The sequence below is a fragment of the Conger conger genome, chromosome 3 (assembly GCF_963514075.1).
Source record: "Conger conger chromosome 3, fConCon1.1, whole genome shotgun sequence".
In the NCBI taxonomy this organism is placed as follows: Eukaryota; Metazoa; Chordata; class Actinopteri; order Anguilliformes; family Congridae; genus Conger; species Conger conger.
This window is the reverse complement of record NC_083762.1, coordinates 31125817-31146719: the sequence shown is the minus strand read 5'-3', so window position 1 is coordinate 31146719 and position 20903 is coordinate 31125817. Positions and strand designations below refer to the sequence as shown.

Here is a 20903-nt window from a genome sequence, read left to right as displayed (position 1 = left end):
TCCCTGATTACTTGTTTAGTTTCAGTGAAGTATTCGCCCCTGTCTCTAACTATCACTACGTCTTCAAACTATGCAAATGTCTACTCCCTAATCCAGAGCCATATGTTTTACATGTTTTGTTTCGTGCATCCAGTCCGCGTTTTCGTCTCCCTCCCATTATTATGTTATTACCCTATTATGTTTCCCCACCTGTTGTCTATTTGTTTAGCCCACCTTTTTCTCTGCCCCGCCTAGATTGTCACCTTCCCTCTTGTATTTAAACGCCATTCTCAGTATGCTTCTTTGTCAGAACGTTGATCATAGTAAGTGCCGATTTTGTGTAAGCCTTATTATTGAGATTCTTGATAGACACCCCTTTGCCTTGACTTCCTTACCTGCCTTGCCCTCTTGTTTTGTTTGCACTTCTGATTTTCTGGTTTGTTTTTGCCCTTCTGTACCTAAGCCCTGTGATTTTCTGGATTTTGACCTCTTGCTTGTTTTTTGACCATTCTTTTGCTTTTTTGCTTTTTTTGTTTTTGGCTGTTTACTGGATCTCTTGGCTTTTGATTAGTGAACATTAAAACTACGATTTTGGATTATCCTGTGGTCTGCGTCTGGGTTCTCTGCACCGTACATAACACTTTTATCCATTATGGAAAGACATGCTTTTTGCCTTTAACAGAGCATTGTTAGAAACAGAGCATGCTCAACTGCCAGTTAGTTTGTATTAGTCATCCTCCAAAACACTCACGCAAAATAATCAGGGAAAGACTTCTGTGACAAACAACAAATAATTGCGTTTCCAGGATAAATAAAGTGTGTCATGGAACCTCCGACACAACGTTTCCATTCTATCCCGGCAATAGTCAAACTAATTTCAACGTTACATCTAGCATTTAATTCAAATGACAATAGCTGGTCACGCAATTCACACTGCATGTCAGCACAAAAACCATGAAGTCCAAGGACTGAACTGTCTGTCGACCTCAGTGATATAATTGTGGCGAGGCATAGATCAGGGCAAGGAAATAAAACCATTTATAAAGCTTTGGGTGTTTCCGGGAGCACAGTGGTCTCAATAATTGTGAAATGGAAGAAGTTTGGAACCACCAGGACTCTTCCTAGAGCTGGTCGTCTGGCCGAACTGGTTAACCAATCAAGAAGAGCCTTGATCAGAGAGGTCACCAAGAACCCATTGGTCACTGTAACAGACATTCAGAAGTCCTCTGCAGAGATGGGAGACCATCTCAGCATCAATTGGAATGTTATTGTAATGTGGCTAGACGGAAGCCACTCTTGAGTAAAAAGCACATGACAGCCCACTTGGAGTGTGCCAAACAACATTTAAAGGACTCTGAGAGCATGAGGAAATAAATTCTCAGCGGCAGGGTTGGGGAGACTGTTTAGAATTGAGCGAAGGATGAATGCAGCCAAATACAGAGAGGTCCTTAAAGAAAACCTGAGTGCATGCGACCACAGATTGGAGGTTTTCAGTATGACAGTGACCCAAAGCACATGACCAAAACAATGCTGGAGTGGCTTTGGGACTGTCCTTGAGTGGCCCAGCCAAAGCCCAGACTTAAAGGGAAATATGCCTTTTTTCCGACTCAATGGCGGCACTACCATTGGGCCAGGGTGGGCCTGGGTCCACCCACTTTGTTCATAGGCCTGCCCAGCTTCTGTAGATTTTATCTTTGTTAAAAAATTCAAGAAAAATTATAATGTAGCAAGGATAATGTAACAGCTGAACTCACACAGGAGAGTTTAGTTGTTAACTTCACTTCAGTGATGTAGGGAACATACCCTGAATAGGAAACAATTTTGAAAATGCCATGTATAGCCTACCAACATACAATACCTCAACGGTGGCAACTTAAATCACCATAAAAAAAACACATAGTTAGAACAAGGCAGTTTTAACAGACACAGCCGTCTACGACATTAAATAATTAAATAGTAATTATATTGACTTCCACGTTGTCACGTTTCAGGTCTGTCTCACCATGTTTTATGTTGATTTATGTTTTTTCATGTTGTCTTAGTCACGTAGTGTCTTATCATGTATTATGTTAGTCTAGGTTCGTCATGTTGTTTAGTTTATTTCTTGTTACGATTTATTTTCTCGTCATGTCTAGTTATGTTTCGTTACGATTATATTACCTGGTTATGTTGAGTGATTATCGTCTTAGTTTCGCTTTGTGTTATGTTTCGATTTATGTTTATTGTTACGTTTACTGGTCGTTGTTATGCATACACTTTTACATGTTTTTCCGCAAACCTTGCGTTCCGCCTTTTCTCTCTCTCTCTCTCTCTCTCGTTCTGTCCTTCACTCCCCTAATGTTTCTATTTGTCTATTTACTAAAACTACTAACGCTAGATCAGGATTGGGTAGAAACTAACAAGACTAATCATGTGTTCATGTTACCTTACGTTTCTCGTGCATGTCATTTACTAATTTACTAATGCTAGGGCAGGATAGGTTTATTACTAACGATTACTAATCTCCTTGTTAAACTTGTCATCCATCGCACCTGTTTTCCATTTCCTTGCTACGCTCTAACTAATTGTCTACACCTGTCTACACCTGCATTTATAGCCCAGTCGCGCAACTGTTCACTGCGAAATTGTCTGCCTCTGTTTACCACGCAACTCTTGAGCATTATTTACTGTTTGATTACACGTTACGATCCACGCCTGTTTACCGACCATTGTTTATTGATTTCTGTTTTGTGACCATCGTTTGTTTTTTGACTTCGTCCTTGCCTACCGTTTTTGTACTTTTGCTTCGCTGATTGTTTCATGGTTTCAACTCCCGCTTCGTCCACGACTACGCCTCTGCCTGCCGTCCGTCTGTTCATCTGCCCCGCTGACAGCTCTCCTGCTACCGGACCTCCCTGCACGTCTACCGACTACGAGTTTGCCTCTTCCCTCGGCACCGTGCTTTTTGTTTGTTTACTTTTTGTTTGGCTGGATCTACGTGTATGGACTTTGCTTGTGTTGACTACTCTCCTGGGATTCGTCCCGAATAAAGCCCTGAGGGGTCTTTATATTACTATTGTTTCTGAGTCGTGCATTTTGGGTCCAACCCACACGCACCCGTCTCACACGTTAACACCTTTTAATCACACGGCAGCGGACATGCTGCATTTGAAAATCAAACCCCGCTGCCTCCTTTTGTGAAAATCGCCAACAGGTAGGCAGTCTTTTAATTCACTAATGTACCGCATTTCTGTAATAATGTTTAGGCTAAATGAATGGATTTACATAGGCTGATTATAAATAGGGTGACCATACGTCCCGTTTTTCAGCCTACTTTCAAGTGTCCCGACTTATTCTCAAAAATGACTTAAATGTCCTGTATTTTCGTGCCTGGTTATTTGTATGGTTATTCTGAATGTGTAATAGCTCTGTTATGGTCATTTAAAGCACAATAGAGTGAATTTGTGTTTGAAAATAGTCTATGTATACAACTTGCTACCAAACGTATCAATCATAATTTTGTCCATCTCGCTATGCCGTCACTCTAAGCAACAACGACCACAATTTTTAGTTGAGCGCTGAGACGCTGAATTAAGTACGTCTACTAACTTAGTGTAGGGGCGACATGCAGTAAGAGCAGTCGTCTGGCAGTCGGAGGGTTGCCGGTTCGATCCCCCGCCCGGGCTGTATCAAAGTGTCCCTGAGCAAGACACCTAACCCCCAAATGCTCCTGAAGAGCTGGTCGGGGCCTTGCATGGCAGCCAATTGCCGTCGGTGTATGAGTGTGTGTATGAATGGGTGAATGGAGAAGCATCAATTGTACAGCGCTTTGGATAAAGGCGCTATATAAATGCCTGCCATTTACCATTTAGTGTCCTAGTGTGTTGGAATAGGCTCCCATGCGGTTCTGCATGGACGCAGTGTCAGGTTCACTGAATGCACTTCTAAACTGACCAAGAAACTTTATGAACCTAGGTTTTCATCTTCCCGAACAAAATCCGAGGCGATCATTTGTAACGTATAGCTCCATTATCAGAGCAAGAACTGCATGACAATTTGGAGAAGTGCTCATTTCTAACACTGAGCACGGACACATCGAATCTCAAGGACACAAAGCTATTCCCTGTGCTCATGCGTTATTTCATTCCCAGTTGCTATCATTGCATTATTTTCTTTGCCGGGCGAAATGTCTGATTTGCAGTGTGAATTTCTTGAACAATTTCCCTTCCTATCTTTGAAAAAGGCTCACTGACATGTTGACTCACCCTCTGTCTGTGTTTATAGTCCTTAAATTAGGGTTTCAAAATATACAGTTGTTGGCGCGACACTCTGTATCAAAACATTGTATAAGTGTACAATAATTAAAGCTCAGTGGTTGAAAATGGGTTCCAATTGCCTCAGTCAATGGCGTTTCAACGTCAGCGTGTTTACAGAGAGGGGGGAGGGATAAACAGTGTTGTGGTTTGAAGGTGTTTGTTGCTGCTATTCCTCTCTTGACCGTCAGAAATTACCTATTGTACCATTAATCGAGAAGCATTCCCTTTAATGTCAGTATTTGGATTAATAAAGAAGAGTTACATTAATCTGGTGTTAATAATGTGCAAATTATAATGGCCGCTATGTATTTAAAATGGATTGCAGTTAGATATGTTAGTTTCGATATTATGTCCCGTGTTAGGGTGCACCGAGGGGGGAGGACAAGAAGGACAACAAACTACAGTGATGAGGTGCTGATGGTGTATTATATTTACAGGTGCGATGGTGGAGGTGCAGAAATATTTACTGTGACGACAAAAAAAAAAAAAAAAATTCGAATAATGGTAAACTAAGAAGAAAAACTGTACAACAAAAATGAAAATGAAGTGTACTTGGCTATGCCTGAAAAGTAGGCCCACGACACAGCGACTCTGCATACAAAACTCAACTAAACTCAATCCACCAAGCTATAAATTCCGCGAGCTATATAGGCATAGCCCAACCCACCTGCCACCTTCCAAGAACCCAAAAAAAATCTATTAACAAAACAAAACAGAACATAACAAACATGGCCATGACAATAATAATAAACAACTAAACACACAAGAACAACAGAGGGGGTACTAAATGGAAATTAAAGCAATAATACTGTTAAAATTCCCCCCCTTACACCAACAAACAGTTGGTAGCTTCCGCTAACCCCCCTCCAGAAATACCACCTGGTTCCCTCCGCTTCCTGTTTGGTAGTGGCTTCCATCGAAGGGACCGAGGTAAATGCAACTTCATTCGTAACAATTCTTCCAAGTTTTAAACAGTAAAACCCTCAATAAACATTTTAAAATGCACTCGCTGTTTGTTGTTTTTTATTACCGTTACCGATGCCGGCAAAAATTTAAAGCGCTAGTCCATGACATCCCGTGTTCCATCCCTGGGAATATGGTCACCCTAATTATAAGCAAAAATGGCTACAGCAAGAACAGAATACATAATTAGGCTTTAGGTTTACCTTAAGCCTGAATGCATTATTTACAAAAGCCAATGTATAGGCCTAATGGGTGCATGTTTATGACTGTCATTTATTTATTTTTATTTCTATTTCTAATAAACAGGCCCGCCCATGACATTTCTAGGCCTGACCTATCATGGAATCCTGGTGCCGCTCCTGCCCCGACAGATGTTTGATTTTCATTTTTATTTTTGTGCGTTCACTGGTTCTATTTCCATGCTAGCATAACGTGTAAGCTTAGCATAAAGACTTGAAGCCTATCAGAGCCAGTAGCCTTCCTCCTTTAAAGTGAAGAAATACACCTTACAGCAACCCAGAAGCTGTCTTATTTATTTATTATTATTTATTATTTATTTAAGGTTCCATAAGTATTTTAAATACATATGCAGGGAAAAGTCTGTAGGAGAAGTTAGATGGTTGGAACTATAACTCACGTGTCCTACTCTGTCTTCTGTTGGTTTAGCACAGTGATCTGTGCACCTTCTCAAGGTAGAACTTCTCCAAAAACAACGTCTCTCGTTTTTACAATTTTTTTTCCCACACATGTACAGGGGATGTTGAACACGGCATTGACCCATGCTTGACCTATTCACACCACACAATGGTCACAGGAAAGTCTGCTGTTCACGCCTGACCCGGGACTTTCCTAGGTCTGCAAGAGGAATGTCATTGACTTTAAGTCATTGCCTGATCTACAGTAGCTGCTGCGTATTTTGCATAATGTTTGTGAAATACAAAAAGATAGATTATTGCCTGAATTGAGGCTGACTACAACCACTAATGTAACATCCATCACATTTCTGAGGAAATGTTTCTGTAAAAACATTTGAAATAGGATTGTATTCAAATGTATATGCAAAGATAACTTTCTCCGAGGTGATCTTTGATCTATAATTGGTTCCTTTTTTCTAATCAGCAGTATCTTTTTTAATGTTATGGATATGAGTTAAATAAACTTCATAAAATAAGAAGACATTAAAGAATGTATGTTAATTCCACGTCCCATTATTTGAGTTCTTTTGGGAAAAACACCGCAATACTTTAGACCATTTAATTTTAGCATTTTGACTGGGTTTAATGATGTCTAGCTTGCTAAAGTACCTACAGTCAATGCGTCAACATGGCTAGTGTAATGTAATAGTGTACTGTAATTGCGAAGGCAACATTTGGAATGAAATATTGCACTGTTCTTAGACTATTTCTATTCAGGAAACTGCAAAGTTTCCCTTTTACACCGAGGTGAAAGACAACATATCACGTGAAATTCTAACATCCAAGACTGAATATTGTCTTTCTCTCTGATAGTTTGTTTCATCCACATACCAGAGTGTATATACTTTTTGAATATTCAGGGCTTTAAGTGAATAGAATACAATTAAAGAACAACACATTCGGTAAAACCAAAATGATAAAAATACTCTGTCTGAGAATCTGCACGTCAAGTTCTCTGTTTAATTACAATTCTATAATTGTGGGAGGACAGTGCCAATAAAAAAAATGAATTTGTCCCCATCGTCCTGTTTCTCAGATCTTACGTTGTCACGGTTTGCTCTTTTCAAGGTTGACTTGTGTCAGAGTGCTGTGCACAAGACCTTTTTCTAGAACCCTGCATGCATTACTTCTTAAAAATGTGCCTAACAGTCGATTGTGACCATTTTGAAATCTGATAAAATGCAAGCTTGGGAAGTAGATTGTCAAACAATGTGCATTTCAGATGTGTCACATCCATAACGCAATGGCATCACATCCATAACGCTGGTATCTATATATATATAGAGAGAGAGAGAGAGAGAGAGAGAGAGAGAGAGAGAGAGAGAGAGTTATATAATATTATATAATATAAATATTGTAAAAATGTACATTTCTATTTAGAAAGTGTATAGAACCCGATTTAAAACAAAACACCATTGCCATCATATTAGCGGAGGTTCCTTGAATGAGTGACCTGAAGATTTCTCCTTTCACATCAAAGCCAAGCTATCCCATGTAATTCCCAGGTCCTGAACAGGGTTGTGGTCCCTGGTCAGAAAACCCAGGTTGACCCTTTCACACCAGTAGCAAACACAGGACATTCCCGGGTCGTTTCTTCTGTGTGAAGGGGGTATTAAGAAATTCACAAAGGGCCTCTTATCTGCTTTTGTTCCAAGAAAGCATTGAGTTGTTTGATTCATTTTTAACTAGAGCCCATTTCCACTGAAAACCCATTTTGAAAGAACTGCTCTTCATAATAGTGTTGAGATCTGATTAACCTCCTCTTGCCAGCACAGTCACAGTGCATTGCGAGTCTTTCAATGCTACAATGGAGGCCTATATTGCCAGCCGAACGCGAATCATTCCTTGCACTGCGGGAGCCAGCCAGGTCCTAATCCTTCGACTCTTCTCCAGTTCACACAAAGAAGGAAAACCTTTCCAACCGAGTACCCCCTCAAAGCTAATCTCTGATTCTCAGTGCCACAAAGAGACAAACCCTGCATTTTTTATAACACTGCTTTTCCAGTAATGTTTAGAATAGGACTTTATAATGCAAATAATATTTGATTGCTGTGCAGCAATTTACCACAACTACATGAATATGCAAATATTGAGACACTCTTGGTCTATACCAGTTAAATATATGCTCTCTCCCTCTTTGAGAACTCTCAATCTGGAAGGGGATTGGGGTGAGTAGATCATCTATAAATCCTTGAAAGTATTTGGTCGTATTTTCTTCAGCAGTTCATACTGAGGCTGAAAAGTTCCTGAAGATACTTAATATGGACCACTCCCGACTTTTCTATGAGTTTCTTCCAGTTGCAAAATCAGATATATACAGTATGGGGATTGGGTATGGTTGGAGATGGTATGATATAGACAATATGATAAAACCCATTAGCCCATGTCGCCTCCAGTTTCTGGTTCCCAATGCGTCTGAGTGAATTAATCAATTTTCAGCATGGAATGCACTTCCTTTTATGTCTTCATCCGTCAATCAGCTGCAAATGCTACGCATATTTAGAAAGCTATGGCTCTCTGGGCTTGTATTGTGAATCAAGCTAGTCAGTAAAAGAAATCACCTTTCAAAATAAATTCCACCCAATAACCGCTACAGAAACTATCGCAAATTAAATATCCAGCATTTCTGAGAATTCAATTCAGCGGAAAAGAGTGAGTTATTGTGATACATTAATGCATTACATTTTAATAATATTAACTGTCTGAGTAGTTCCTAATTGTTTGTGTACAATTAAATGGTAAATGGCTGGCATTTATATAGCACTTCATCCAAAGCACTGTACAATTGATGCTTCGCATTCACCCATACGTCGGTGTGTGAGTGTGTGTATGAATGGGTGAATGGAGAAGCATCAATTGTACAGCGCTTTGGACAAAGGCGCTATATAAATGCCTGCAATTTACCATTTACCCATTCACACACACACACACTCACAGCAATTGGCTGCCATGCAAGGCACCAACCAGCTTGTCAGGAGCAGGTTAGGTGTCTTGCTCAAGGACAGTTCAACACACCCAGGGCAGGAATTGAACCAGCGACTCTCCGACTGCCAGACAACCTCCTGAGCTCTTACCTAATGTCGCCCAATTATAGTTTTATTTAAATACATATAGCCTATCATTCAGAATATAGAGGCCCATATGCATGCATATGTTTTGTGATGCTTTTATTCTACTCTGTTACCCCTAAAACACTTGCTTTTGCACTCTGTGGATCATATATAGGCAATAATTCACTAAACAAGCAATCATTGGCAACTAAGCCTACTAGAATATAATCCTCCCGTCCAATAAACATTGCCTATTTCAGGAAACAACACCTATATGACACTAACATTACAGATTTGGTAATAAAACAATTGTTGTTTACTTGTTCTAAAAAGATTGGGTTTAAAGCACATGACCTGGCTTCTGAAAATACTTTGTTATTTGATGTAGGCGTATATTTTACTGTTGCCACCTTGGGGTTGATATAGAAGATTTTCTCGTATATCTTTGTACATCCCATGACAGTTAAATTCTCACCATGTTATTATCAATAAACTATCTGTAAAAGGAGTAAAATCTGCCCAATTATACTAGAGGTTAATACATATGGGTTTCATGTCACACTATCATTGCTATAAAACATCATTTTCATACATTTGCCTACTTATAAAGTTGCATGAAACTATATTGATTGAATACAACACAAATACAGCGAACAACAGATTTTCAACTACAGATATTAATTATTTATTTTTGCAAATTATATTACTTGCAAAAGCCCCACTGTCAATAATGAGAATGTGACAGATCTTTAAATAGTTTACATGAGTGATCTATGAGTGATATGTCCTGTGATACAATTTGGCTGCATTATGTTCCACATTATGTTGCCCCAAAAGCTTGGTATATTTTTTCCTCAAATGTCTTTTTTCCCTGCGCCTGGTCGAGGTGCCCTTTGCTGGTGCCAAATTCTTCACCTTATGGGAGAGATTTGTTCACACCCTCACAGTTGCCAGTTGGCTTGTGGTGACTCCTGATGTGTGGGAGGCTTGTGCTGGACTATGCAGGCAGCAGGCCACACACCAGACAGAGGGAGGGAGGGGGGAGCTCAGCCAAGCATTGCAGCCATCGTTCCTGCAGCCCCCAGGATCCAAGGTGGTGGTTCAGAATTATCAGATAGGAACCGAGAGAAAACAGGTCCTGGCAGAGTTTACTGATAAAGGAGATATATGAGATTAACAGCAGAAAGTATTGGTGACACGGCTTGAGAGAATTCCCTGAAATAACAGATATAAATAAGCAAACAGACATGTTGGGGTACTTGTATCTGTCAGTGTGCATAAGTTCATACAGTTCATACACATAAAGCAAAACAAACAGAACATATCACAATGAAAATTCAAATACTTGGGCAGAAATGACTGGGCACAGACATTTAATATCTTTTGTTAAATCACCAAAAGGACCATACTGATGAGACTGGATGGTGAGGATGCCTGCTCCCTACTGCCTTTGTTAAATTCCCTTCTTCATTTCCCTCGACCCCTCCATGTTATTTAACAGTCAAGGTTTACATTTTGGCATAACCCAGTGTGGCAACTAAAGACAGCATTTCAAAGCTTCCAGGGATGTGGGACAGCGGCCATGTTCTGTATAACTCCGGCTTGAATACTCCGCAGAGTATCTCACACACCCACTAAACAAAAAGACAAGAATTCTGTTTGTCCTTTCTGAAAGGAGGTTCCACATTTATTAATAACCAAAGCAGACAGCAGTGGGTGAAATTTGGGTTGTCGGAGCCAGCCTTTGAAGGAGGATGCAGTGGGGAGTCTACGATAGGGAAGCAAGCAGGGGCACAGAGAGGCAGCCAGGCGTGATTTCATTCAGAATGCTAATGTGTCTTTTGATCTTCCTCCTGTTTTCAAAAGACTTAATATGATCATACGCCAATTCCTTTTTTTCTGTCCCACTCAATTTCTCATTAGGTTAGGCCTTTTGGGGCCTACCAAAAAAAAAGCATGCATACATATACTGTAAGCACACACTGTCTATTGTACTGCTTTTAATTTAACTGCTCTAAATCCGCAGAGAAACAGTTGCACAGATATTGAATGTCTTTTTCAAGTTCATTCTAAAAGGCTAATTAATTTTACATAAGAAATTAATATTGATATTTACGAGTTGTCTCATGCATTTCATTACAATAATTGGTCTTTGTTGTACAAATCCATTTCAAGTTTTCCTTGACACACAAAGTCGTATTTGTAATCTAGCATTCTACAGGAAGTATCTGCAAAGGGACCTGCTCTGCATTTTGTTTTTAGTTTATTTCTCCCTAACTAAGTAAACAAAATTAATCTGCTATGGCTTTCATGTACTATTAATTGGTGACTTTAATTTTGAATTGCACTGCTTTAGCAACCATTTGTTTACAAAGCCAGAATACAAGAGTAGGCTGCAGTAGATGTTTTACATGAACTAAAATTTCTCAAAATATAACGTTTTGTCTTTATTCTAAACATGTTGCATAATGAAATAATTTCCTATATGGTGTGGATATGAGTACACTGTGTAAGGCAACCGTCTATTGCTTCCTCCTAAGCCATTACATATTAAGGATAAAATGTTTAAAATCATGAAATATAATGAATATGTAAAATAACACATTTCATTAATGCTCATATTTTATATTAAGTGACCTTTCATACCTTGGCCTTTACATGTCACTGTAAATCATTTGTGTTTTAGCAACTCTAACACTTCATAATAGTCTAGTAGGGACCAGAAATCTCAAAATTCACTGCCGGAGTTGATTTTTACAGTGAAAGATTGGCTGTGCAACTCCCTTTCAATGTTTTTTTTAATGAACAAGTGGTGCATATTCATATTATATCGCAATGCCTAGTACAGTGCAACAATGACAAGCATTGGGGCAGCTGTATTCAGTCGAGTGAAATGTGTCTGTTTTGCCCCTACTCCTCCCACCCCTCCCACCACCCATCACCAGAAGTGTCATGACACCTAGGGCAGAGCCAGTCTGTCTGTTCTGACACGTCTACATCTGCTCAACACACCCACCCATTTGTTTCAAACGCAGCCCACAATCTGGCTGTGCCTAAACCTTATCTGTCTCACAGACAACCCAAATGGCTAACATTAAATGTTGCCTCAACTGTCACTGTTTTGGCTCAGGGTTGAGGGGGGTTAGATTAAAGGAGAAAAACTGATAAGGAGACCAGACCTAAAAACAGACTGACAGAGTTATCACAGTGGTGTTGTATTCCACTTTTATAATTATTTATTTATTTATTTTCAGCTGTGCATATAAGAATTCCTATTGACGATTGAACCTTCTGCTCTAATCGGACATTCCTAGCCTAGAGACATTCACTGCTGATTGCCTGTTGCTACTACACTGCCTTGCACAGGATGTCTGATAACAGGAGATCAGAGAGCTCAGCAGGGCTCATGCGATTTCTTCCAACAGGAGAATTCCTTGGCTTTGTCCCAGCAGTAATCCAAACATTGGATCCATCTTGAAGGCATTGGCTGCCTGTAGGGAGATCTGGCACATGTCAGGAGAATAATTCCCATTGTTTGAACACATTTCATGTTGTTCCTTTACAGACCATTTTAACCATTTCCATGCCAATTTTACATTTGAATTGTGTGTGAGTGGGTTACATGTGATGCATGCATTTAAAGTGCTAAATGTGTTAGGATTAATTTTCAAAATAACGAACTGTTTGACATTTAGAAAATAGTAGGTACAAATACTGTACTGAGGCTGAGTATGTCGCCAACTTATTCTATTAGCCTTGACTTTCATTAAAATATTATATGCTTATACCAAGGCATAAAGATCCTTATCATTTGGCTCCAATAAAGGCTTTACCAAAATCATACACATGTTTTTGGTTTCCCTTGATTGGCTAAATTAATCCACCCAATGTAATATGATCTTGTAAGTAATGCTCACAGAGTGTTGGTTTCATGTATTACACATTATTTATCATGTACTATAGCAGGTCATGAGGCATGTATCTTGAAAGTGGCACTTCATGGATTATTATTTATAGCTGGCAGTGGAACCTTAGTACTTTTGTACACCTGCTAAATTGTCATTGTAATTATTAAACAGAAGTTAATACGTGGTTTTATTGTTTTGAACGCCCATAAAACCACCTGATATGAAGCCTAAAAATGTTCAGAAAATGTGTTTACAGCTTAGGCACAAATTGTCTTGCAGTCTAAATATGTAAGTTTACCTTTATGGATGTTTTCACATTACTCTGACATAATATAACAATCAACTTATTTAGATTTCCAAGAAAATGATACAATGACAGCCAGAAAGGAGTTTGGACACACCACCATGCAGGCAATCATATCTGGCATGTGAAGTTTTAACTTTTTTATTAGTAATTCTGCTGATGCCTGTCGCATTATTATTATTATCATCATTTTTTTAGTAAAAGCAAAATGTGTCATGGTTAAAATTATAAACACATGATAATTTCAGTTAGTGAATATTGGCAACCATTTGCAAAGTAAAATGTTCTGTGTTAAACCAGGTCTGATAGAGTGTAGAGAGGCCTACATGTGATTCCTCATAAACTATGAGGTCAAATTAACACTTTGTATTGTACTATTACAGTCTATCAGCATTTGATGGAAACCAGAGTACAAACTCAAAGGAGCCAAGGAGCTTAAAACTAATTATGAATCAGGATATCTTTTGTCTTTATTCCAGGGTTTTCTAACATTATTTTAATAAACGACTAGTTTCGGGATGCTGCATGAATCAAGTTACAAGGTTGACAATTTCCATATAGAGACGTCGTGGCGTTAAAACGCATTGCATGTTTCAACATAGACCAACACGGCATATAGCCTACATTCTGCTTGTGGGAAATGAATCGGTAGCGATACATTTCAAATTGTTTCGCTATTCTTGACTCCATTTGGATAGAACAAACTTAACACTTCACAAATTAACTACACGAAGTAGTCTACCATTCGGCCCAGCACGGAACAAGTGGCCTACCATTTGGTGAACAACAAGGAGATCATTGGTCAGTTGAGTAACTAATTTGCATAAACCACGACTTAAATCCAATGGGAACTGTCACCTTCAGTGATACAAAGAAGTTTGTAGCAGCAGCTCCTTGCGAGTTGGGAACAAATACTTTAGATCGTCTTTGTATTTATTTGTCGAGGTCATTTATTTTTCGTTGTAGGCCTAGTAATCCATTATGATTTGGCGAAAAATTAGATTAGGAAATATATGCATAATACTGTTGACTGTACTCCGTACAGTGCAATGTGCGACAGTGAAGCTCAAGACGTATGAGGAGGATGCTCCTGGAACGGAGATTGGGAATTTGTCTCATCAGTGGAAGATAGAACCGGGTAACAACTACACTGAAACAAGTTTTCGCTTTATGGAAGAAGCGAACTCGTCAGTGATTCACTTGGGACCTTCCGACGGACTTCTAACAGTTAAAGAGGTCATTGACCGGGAGCAGCTCTGCGCTGAGTCGCCTCGATGCCTCATGAACTTCGACATTGTCGCTTTCTACAAGGAAAAGTATGAGCTGATTCACGTGGAAATCGAGGTGAAAGATATCAATGACCATTCACCGCATTTTCCGCACAATGAATCAAATTTGGAAATTTCAGAGAGTGTCGCTGTGGGCACAAGATTCCCATTAGACATTGCAGTGGATCAGGATGTCGGTAACAACTATATTCAAACTTATGAAGTTTCTTCCAACAAACATTTTGGAATTGAAGTACGGACCAGGGAGGACGGAGTTAAACATGCTGAGCTTGTGTTATTACAAGTGATGGACAGAGAAGCAGAGGAGTCATATTCAATTAAAGTGTCCGCAACAGACGGCGGAAGTCCTCCTAGTTCGGGGTCCATGAAAGTTCATATTACAGTACTTGATTCCAATGATAACAGTCCGTCGTTTGAGCAGAGTTCATACAAAGTCGAGCTTCATGAAGACGCGCCCATCGGTCTTCTTCTGTTAAAGGTGAAGGCGTTCGACCCTGACGACGGTATTAATGGCGAGGTTGTGTATGGGTTTGTCGAAGATTCACCGTCCGAGATTAAGCGGGTGTTTAAAATAGATGCTTATTCTGGCTCTCTAACTTTAAAAGCTGCAGTTGATTATGAGAAAAGGCGTTCATATGAACTAAATATTCACGCCTATGATTTAGGCATAAACTCAGTCCCTTCCGTCTGTAAAGTAATTGTAAAAGTAACCGATGTAAACGACAATGCGCCAGAAATCCGCATCAAACCAATGACATCGACGACTGACGAATTCGCCTACATCACAGAGGCCGCAGCTGCAGAGAGTTTTGTGGCTTTGATCAGAACCTTGGACAGAGATTCCGGTTACAATGGGAACGTGCGCGTTCGTTTACACGGGCACGAGCATTTCAAGTTGCAACAGGCGTATGGCGATGCCGTCATGATAGTGACCACAACAACTTTGGACAGGGAAAAAAACCCTGAGTACAATTTGACAGTGGAAGCTGAAGACCTAGGATCACCCCCCTTCAAAACCATAACACAATACTCAATTAGAGTGAGTGATGAAAACGACAACGCTCCCGTTTTCAGCAAATCAGTTTACGAAGTTTCCGTTATCGAAAACAATTCTCCAGGCTCTTATATTACTACGGTAGTGGCACGCGATCTTGATATAGGTGACAATGGTAAAGTCGTTTACAGATTAATAGACAGAGACGTGTTCGGAGGAGTGCCTTTATCGACCTTCATCTCTGTAAACCCAGTGTCTGGATCTTTATATTGTGCAAGATCATTTAATTATGAATTAGTAAAGCTCTTGGAAGTGAATATTGAGGCCACTGACAGAGGTTCCCTGCAGTTATCAAGCACAGCCACAATTAGAATCAAAGTTGTTGATCAAAATGATAATTCGCCATATATTACGTATCCCGTTTTACACAACGATGTTGCTGATGTGCCTATCCCTTATAATGCACCGTACGGTTACCTTGCTCTTCAGGTCAAGGCTCGAGATGCCGATGAAGGCCCAAACAGTCACCTTACCTTCCGTATTTTGGAGGATAAAAATCGTTTTTTTTCTATGAAGAAAGACAGCGGTGAAATAGTTCTGAAATACGGCCTGACAGTCATGCCCGGAGAGATCCTGGAAATAAAGATTGCAGTCACCGACAAGGGGAGATTGCCGCTCTCAAGTAGTGCCATTATCCGCTTCCTTGTCACAGAAATGCAGCCTTCTGAACACCACATTACAGTCGTGCTGCCGCCAAAGGACAACGAATATTCGAGCCTGGACATTTCTTTCGTAGTTATTATCATGCTTGGTGGGGGTTGTGCCCTGCTGCTCATAGCAATTTTGAGTGTTGCCATCTCGTGCAGAAACTGCAGAAACAACGTAGACAAGAAAAGTGTCAGGTCTGGTCTTTTTGAAAGGAGCTCTTTAGATATGCACATCTCATTGAACTCAAATGGATTATCCAAAGCTCACTGTCTGGTCAATGACCAAACTATGTCTTCACTGGATGAGTTGACCTGCGTTTCTGGGGAGAGAAGTGGCGACTCTGAGACTAAGGTAAGACTATTCACCCATATAATTGATGGTTTCAATATTGCTGGCAGAATGCACAATTAAACCTTAGTGGAAATTACTGTTATGTATCATCATCCTAACCCAATCATTTTAATTCCTCAGGTTTTCCTCCCTTCAAAGTCTTTTGGTCCAGAAAGCCTTTGCACAAAACCGTTTGAACAAGAATCCCTGTGGTCGGGAGAAAAGAACCGAGCACAACACAGGTAAGACACATTTCTACATTTAGATGTCTAGGCATACTGTCTTGCTGGCCTTGTGCTTTTATCTGAAAAAAAAACAAACATTTCAAGACATGACAAGCAGAATTTCCATTTGAAAAAATATGATTTTATGCTTGATCTACGCAGAGATCAGTGATAATTGAACAGCCATGTCTGCAATATCTATGTAAGCTAAGTATGATTACTGTGAATGCAGCATATAATCACAATGTAGATATTTGATGTGTCAAAAAAATATCATGTTCTGTTTGAAATATTTTGTCCAATTTTAATTAAATGTCATCTCCATGCATAATATTTGAGGATGTGTAACAGGCGAGTCAATCAGATATTTTAACTAAGGATTCACCACAGAAAGAACATTTGGCATTTTCATGTGGGCTATAATGAGTGCTATTACCACATCTTGTTATAATTAGTACTGTAATTAACAGTGTGCAGATATAATATTCTAAACTGTTTAGTGTTAATTCCACTCAGTTAATATGAGAGTTTATATGGGGTGAATCAGTATCAAATGTAGTCATGTATCAAGTGTGTAAATATATCAGAGATGATTTAACCTTGAACATTTTACTGTGGGTGGAACAAGTAAAAAGTGACTTGGACATAGAGGTTTGATGGTTATTCAAATTGATACAATTGTAAATTGCACCAAACAAGAACATACTCAGGAGGTTCCCCGGTTTACTTTTATCCTAAGCGACTTACAGTTGATTAGACTAAGCAGGTACCAATTGCTCCTGGAGCAATTTGGGATTACGGGCTTTGCTCAAGGGCCCAAGAGCTGTGCTAATCTTATCATGGCTACATCAGGGCTTGAACCACCAACATTCCGAGTCTCAGTCATGTACCTTAGCCACTAAGCTACAGGTTGGTGGTTTTAATATTCCTTAGTAAGCCTGAACTGGCCAGAACCCCCTTTTTAGACACACTTTATGTGACGCAACATTTCGGTATCTGATGTATGTACTTATATTCACAGAGGCACTGGGAGCACAGATCAACTGAGTGTAGAAGACAGTGGAAAAGGAGACAGTGACTTCAATGACAGTGGCTCTGATATCAGCAATGGATGCGGACAGAATCCCAAGACTTCTTGTCCATTGGAAAACAGTGAGTTTTTGAGTTCCACACTTTTGTTATAATGTCTGCAATATGTCACTTTCTAAAAATGCATAAATCTGCACTATAATCATATAAAAACACAGAATTGACACACATTTACACTTCTTTGAACAAACCATGACCATGCTTCATGTTGATGTTAAATTAATTTGTCTTCCATTTCAGGTTCTTTTCAACCTGCCAACACCATCACTGTGGCTCAGCAGGAACGATACCGTGTAATCCCAAATCACAACACTGCCCCCTGTAGGAATGGATACACAATAGCTTTTTCCCATGCACCAGTCTACAGCGCCTTTGCTTATCCTGCTTCCTGGAGAGACTATGGCTATGGTACGAATGTTCCCGATACAGTAGGCTCTCACCAATCACAGATGCTTCTGAGGGCAACCACCGTGTCTTCCCACTTCTACCACCACAAGAAGGAGACTGAGATCCAGCCAGATGACCAGTCCCAGAAGAGCAAGGCTCCAACTGCACACACTCTATCAGAGGTTGTTTAAGCTCCATTTAAATGTAAAATCAATCTCATTATGTAAGTTGGCAACTCTGAGGTGAATATTAAGGTAGTCATTCAAGGTATTGCTGTGTGCTGTGTTCTACACAGCAACTTTCTCTCTCGGAATTAATCAGTCAATATTGCACTACCATCATTTCAAATACAATCACATGTGCATACATATTAATATATGATAAATTATTTTTGTCACACATTGTACATAACCTGTAACTGTAAATATTTATGTTCATAAAATGTACATATGGATTTGTACTTATGTTTTTGTATATATTTCCAAATATAAATATAAATTAAAAAGTTTAAATATTGTGGATTGCATGGTGAATATTTTTTGTGTCAAGTTATGGTTAGGCATGTTGACATTGAATGATATGTATAGAGATTAAATGATGAAGATTAAACCATTCTCATTTCGCTTTATTTGACCTTTAGTATAAGTTTACATGGTTTTATCTGAAACTTGAGTCAATTGAACTCAACACAACTATTGGAATGCCACGCAGACACTGTGGCACAGTGGATAACACTACAGCACGCAGGTCGTTGGTTGAAGGCTGGGGCTCCTCTCTGTTGAATGTTCAGAGTGGGTGTCCTCTGGTTGAAAAGTAGAATCATTCAGAGGATTTTCAGTGCTTGAAATTCCGTGATGAAAATCATTAAGGTTCAGCAATTTACCTCACTGAATATGGGCAGTTCTACCAAGTTGTGTGGATATTTCTCTAACAGGCTGATGGCAAAGAGGTGTAGCAAGAAGTATGCAATATAACATTATGTGTACTTAAACAGTTTGTGAACTCAATTTGAATGTATTGCCCAATTATTACTACTTAACATGCATTGGAAAACATAAGTGCAAAATAAGCAAGTACAGTATAATGAGCAACATAACATATGCAGAAAAAACAAGACAAACAAAAATAACTGTTGGTGGCTTTTAACAGAAATCTCTTGAGTGCAGTTCTGCAGGAAGCATCAATTATGGCTGCCAACTATTGGAGCTATCTATAACAATAATGTTGTGAAGAGGCCAACAATGATATTCACTTGACTATCAAAAACGTTAATGTTTTGATTTCAATGAGGGTATGCCAGTCATGTTCAGCCAAGTGTCTGTAAAAGGATGAAATGACAATTTGACAAGTGCTCGCAAGTACCCAGCCATCCCAATGAAGGTTCACTTTGTCACAACCACATAATCTGACAGTTCACTTTATTCATGGGTGGCAGAGATGCATTTATGCTAATTTGATTTAAAGTGGCTTTTAGCTGACTAAGTAGCTAAGAACATACTTTAGCATATGGTTAGCTAGCCTGGGTTTATTTCACATTCTAAAAGAGAACACATTATTTACACTTAGTTTTACCTCGTTGCTGTAGAAGGAATGATTACACTTTTGCCAGACTGAACTGAGTTGAGAAAAAAAAGCAAGCGTCTGAAGCTGATTTCAATCACATGCAGCAGCTGTGGTTAGCTATCCCTTCGAAATTCTACAATACCCACATCCTTCATTTTCCATTCATCCTTTCAGGAAAGGAATATGCCTAATTCATGATCTATAGCCCCAATTGTGCATGTGAGGGTTGATTATACAGCCAATCAGTTAAAATGAATGAGATGTCTGAACACGTGCTGTGCTTAGAAACAGAATCATAGCAGGGGAGACTGGAGAACAACCCATCATTTTTAGGTTTTCACCTAATTAAAAGATATCTAAACACATTAGAGCAAATATATTTCATCCAGAAAGAAGATATATGTCTTTGCTATTTATTATAGACCATCGGTACTGTTCTAGGACAAATAAACATGAAATTAAATAATAAATAAATAAATAACTGTATGGAAAATGTAAGCAGGAATTTAAAAATATGAAAATGTTCTTGCTGGAGGCCCATTGATCCCATACATACTGCTAAAGCAACACGTTTCCTCAAAGTAAAAACTGGAGAATTCTTGACTGGCCACTCCTGATCTAAGATCAATTTAATATGCTGAAGAGAAAACTTCAAGGCAGCTAACCCCTGAAATAAGTAGGAGCTGAAGACAGTTGCAGCACAGGGCTGGCAGAGCAACACCAGATAAGATACTCAGCACCTAGTGAAGAGTATGGGTCAGAGACATCAAACAGTTATTGCATGTAATGGATAAGCAGCAAAGATCTAAACCCGGCTACTTCAATTTATATATAACGTGAATATTCCCAAACATTATGGTGGCCTGAAATGTATAAAACGTACTGCAATTTCTACAAGGTGACAGCAGAATGTAAAATCTGAAATTGTGGAGTACATAGCCAAATCAAGAAAAAAATGTCTTTGTCCCAAAAATTATGGAGGGACTGTATGCAGATGTATTGCTATTCCTCTATCTCCATCTAGTGGCTGTTACAAAAAGAACTGAATTCATTTCATCCTGGATGTAATGCCATTTGCTTAGCAACTGATGTTACACCTGGTGACTCACAGTATACAGCTGGGTG

The 20903-nt window shown here is 39.3% G+C and overlaps 1 protein-coding gene across 1 annotated transcript in view; it reads left to right on the top strand.

Annotated features, from left to right (window-relative positions):
- The window catches only part of LOC133123448 (protocadherin-8-like), a 29787-nt gene extending 11381 nt beyond the window's left edge, over positions 1 to 18406 (top strand). The window contains exons 2-6 of the mRNA XM_061233913.1: positions 5117 to 5204; positions 14240 to 16536; positions 16657 to 16757; positions 17761 to 17891; positions 18069 to 18406. Of these exons, the coding sequence (XP_061089897.1) occupies positions 5117 to 5204; positions 14240 to 16536; positions 16657 to 16757; positions 17761 to 17891; positions 18069 to 18406 (2955 nt within the window). The remainder of the gene's footprint in view (positions 1 to 5116; positions 5205 to 14239; positions 16537 to 16656; positions 16758 to 17760; positions 17892 to 18068) is intronic.
- The last annotated feature ends 2497 nt before the right edge of the window (positions 18407 to 20903 follow it).